Source organism: Pelophylax lessonae, assembly GCF_965119305.1.
Source record: "Pelophylax lessonae genome assembly, chromosome: 3".
Taxonomy (NCBI): Eukaryota; Metazoa; Chordata; class Amphibia; order Anura; family Ranidae; genus Pelophylax; species Pelophylax lessonae.
Window position 1 is genome coordinate 188,002,737 of NC_138770.1, and position 3,162 is coordinate 188,005,898.

General features: G+C 47.5%; 1 protein-coding gene across 1 annotated transcript; it reads left to right on the plus strand.

Moving 5' to 3' along the window:
- Positions 1-439: 439 nt before the first annotated feature.
- On the plus strand, positions 440-2,070 carry FOXL2 (forkhead box L2). The gene has a single exon (XM_082249339.1). The coding sequence runs from the start codon at positions 811-813 to the stop codon at positions 1,789-1,791; it is 981 nt and encodes a 326-aa protein (XP_082105465.1). The 5' UTR covers positions 440-810; the 3' UTR covers positions 1,792-2,070.
- The last annotated feature ends 1,092 nt before the right edge of the window (positions 2,071-3,162 follow it).

The window sequence follows — 3,162 nt, forward strand, 5'->3', positions numbered from 1 at the left end:
GCCAAGTGTTTGCTTTGGGCTCCTGTGGCACATCCAGTCTTGTGTCTAGAAGGGCAGAGAGGCAAGCTTCAAACACTTTCTGCCTTCTAAGCACATGCAGCCCAGAGGAAGCAGATCTCCAGGCTATGCACAAAGCTCTGGGTGCAAAGTGTGGAGCAGCAAGGGTTAAAGAGGCAAGGGTTTTGGGATGGGATAGGATAGGGGGTCCCTGCGCCCCCAAGCTGCGCACTGCCTAAATGATAGGTGTGATCTCCAAGCTGTCAGGTTGGAAGTCTGTGACTTGGAGGTGAACCCTTCCCTCCCCAGGCTCCTCTCCCAGCTATAGAGGGGGAGCTGCTGACGGAAGCGGAACTTGGCTGACTTCTAATACAATGAAACTAGAGGAAGGATCCTCAGTCACAGGTCTCAGCCTCCTGCAAAGACAGAGGAACACGAGAGAGGGGGCAAGACTTGGACAACACTAGTTCATCTGATGCGCCGCCAGTGCCCAACAGCCAGAGGAGCTGATTGCTACAAGAGGCAGTCTTCTGTGGAGCAGCGCCTGCTGGACATCTGTGCTCTACAAGTGTCATCGGACACACTTAGGCACCGATACCTGCAGTGCCTCTAAATCTCAACTGTAGTCACACATACTGGTCCCATCAGTGCCAGGACTTCTAGACTGCACATTGGACTTCTATCATCAAATACAGAGTCTGGAAGTTCGTTCTTGACCCTTCATCTTTACTTGGCAGCCTCGGATTTCCAGGAGATACCACCTATCATACCAAAAGCTCACAGCATCTGACATATGGACCTCCAGTTTCTCCTATGAGTGCCACTTCAGCGTCTTCGGAATATTCCAGTCTGGGCAGCTGCTTTGGCCAGAGAGGTGCCAATATGGCTTCCTACCAGGCATCTGATGAGAACACGGTGGCGCTAATGGCCCACAACCCCAATGCCAGCAAAGAGGTGGAGAGGGACAAGGATGACTTGAGCCAGGAAAAGGGACAAGACAAGCCGGACCCGTCCCAGAAGCCCCCTTATTCCTATGTGGCACTGATTGCCATGGCCATCAGAGAAAGCCCAGAGAAAAGACTGACCCTATCTGCCATCTACCAATACATTATAAGCAAATTTCCATTTTATGAGAAAAACAAGAAGGGATGGCAGAACAGTATAAGGCACAACCTCAGCCTCAATGAGTGTTTCATCAAGGTTCCCCGAGAAGGTGGTGGAGAGAGGAAGGGCAACTACTGGACACTGGACCCTGCATGTGAGGATATGTTCGAGAAGGGCAACTACAGAAGGAGAAGGCGGATGAAAAGGCCATTCCGACCCCCTCCTACCCATTTCCAGGCAGGTAAGAGCTTGTTCAGCAGTGACACTTACGGCTACCTGTCCCCACCCAAGTACCTGCAGTCAACCTTCATGAACAACTCATGGTCCCTAGGGCAGCCTCCAACCCCTATGTCCTACACCTCCTGTCAGATGGCCGGTGGCAATGTTAGCCCAGTCAATATGAAGGGACTGTCGGCATCGTCCTCCTACAGTCCATATTCTAGAGTACAGAGCATGTCATTACCCAGTATGGTCAACTCCTACAATGGCATGAGCCACCATCATCATCACCCGCATGCTCATCACCCCCAGCAACTGAGCCCGGCCAGCCCCGCTCCCCCACCTGCAGCAACTCCTAATGGGGTGCAGTTCCCTTGTGCCAGGCAACCTACCGAGCTGTCTATGATGCACTGTTCCTACTGGGACCATGAAACCAAACATAGCGCCCTACACCCCAGAATAGACCTCTGAGAGAGGACCTTATAAGACTGAACCCACAATGTTCACCCAGCTTTTGGGATACCCTACATGACTGATTTGAGGATCTATCTACAATGTTTATCCCAGCTCTAAGAACCCCTAGTCTATCAGCCTAGGGAGACCCCACAAAGCTGATCTGAAAACTTAACTAAAAAGTGGACTCCAGCTCTGAGAGCCCACAGTTCACCAGTCTGCGGAGACCATACATGATTGATCTGAGGACCTATCTACAATATGCACCCCAAAACTGAGATTCCACAATTTACTAGTCTGGGAAGACACCAGAAGACTGAACTGCTGAACTACCTGTACAGTGCACCCCAATTCTGAGAGCCCACAGTCCAGCAATTTCGAGAACCCACAAAGACTTAGAACCTCCCAACAATGCGCACCCCTGGATAGCCTCTGAAGACAGACATTTCTCTTTAAGAAGATTCAGTTCCTACTGCCAGTCTCTTTTTGTAGTAGAGGATTACTTTAGGCTTGGTGCCATAGTGACACTGGGGAACTGGTTTTATTACAGCTCTCTGCTGAAGGCAGTGTAAGTGTATCATTGTATAGTAGTGTGATGTACCTGTCTAACTGTGACACTTCCTCCATGTTTACACTGATATGAAGCTACACAATACACATTCTGCATACAGCTATGATACACATACACAGACTGTACTGGTCATGAGCTTGCATCCTATAGCTCTTCTACAGCTGGACAACTACTAGTCTCAGCATGCTACCCTAGGAAGTGCTGGGTCTTGTAGTTCCACTACAGCTGGTGGCAGATGTACTATAAAACTGGAGCAAAGTGGAGCACTTATTCAATGAGATGTCTTGCTTTTTTCAGAAGTATAAACCTGAGTAATTTGGGCTGATTTACTAAAGGAATACAATATCTTCACACAAGAAATTGTGGGAATATTCGCTTCAAGCATTCAAATGGGCATAGATGAAATAAATAAACAGATTGTGTTTTATTTTCACATAACTGGATACTTGAAGTGAATATTCACACACTTTATTGTGGGAGGATCCACAACTCATTTAGTAAATAAGCCTAATTGTAATGTGCTACAGCTCCAGGTTTGTCCTAACTGTAATGAACACCAAAACTAAAGTGCAATCCTGGTTTATACATGCATCAGCCCACTTTTATTATTAAGGATTGTTGCCCATTCCTGCGGTGCATTTGAGACATCTGTAGTGTAAGATGTGATGATAGCTATAAGATTGTGCATCTTACAATTCAGATATTTGTTTCAGTATAATACAGAATGTCTGCATTATTCCACATTTTAGGGGCATTACCAGAGCAACCCAATAAATCTATCGTCTAGTTTTACAAAAGGCACAAAGTTACCCCCCTTG

Coding starts and splice junctions, on each gene's coding strand:
- FOXL2 (XM_082249339.1), top strand. CDS start 811: ATGAGTGCCACTTCAGCGTCTTCGGAATATTCCAGTCTGGGCAGCTGC.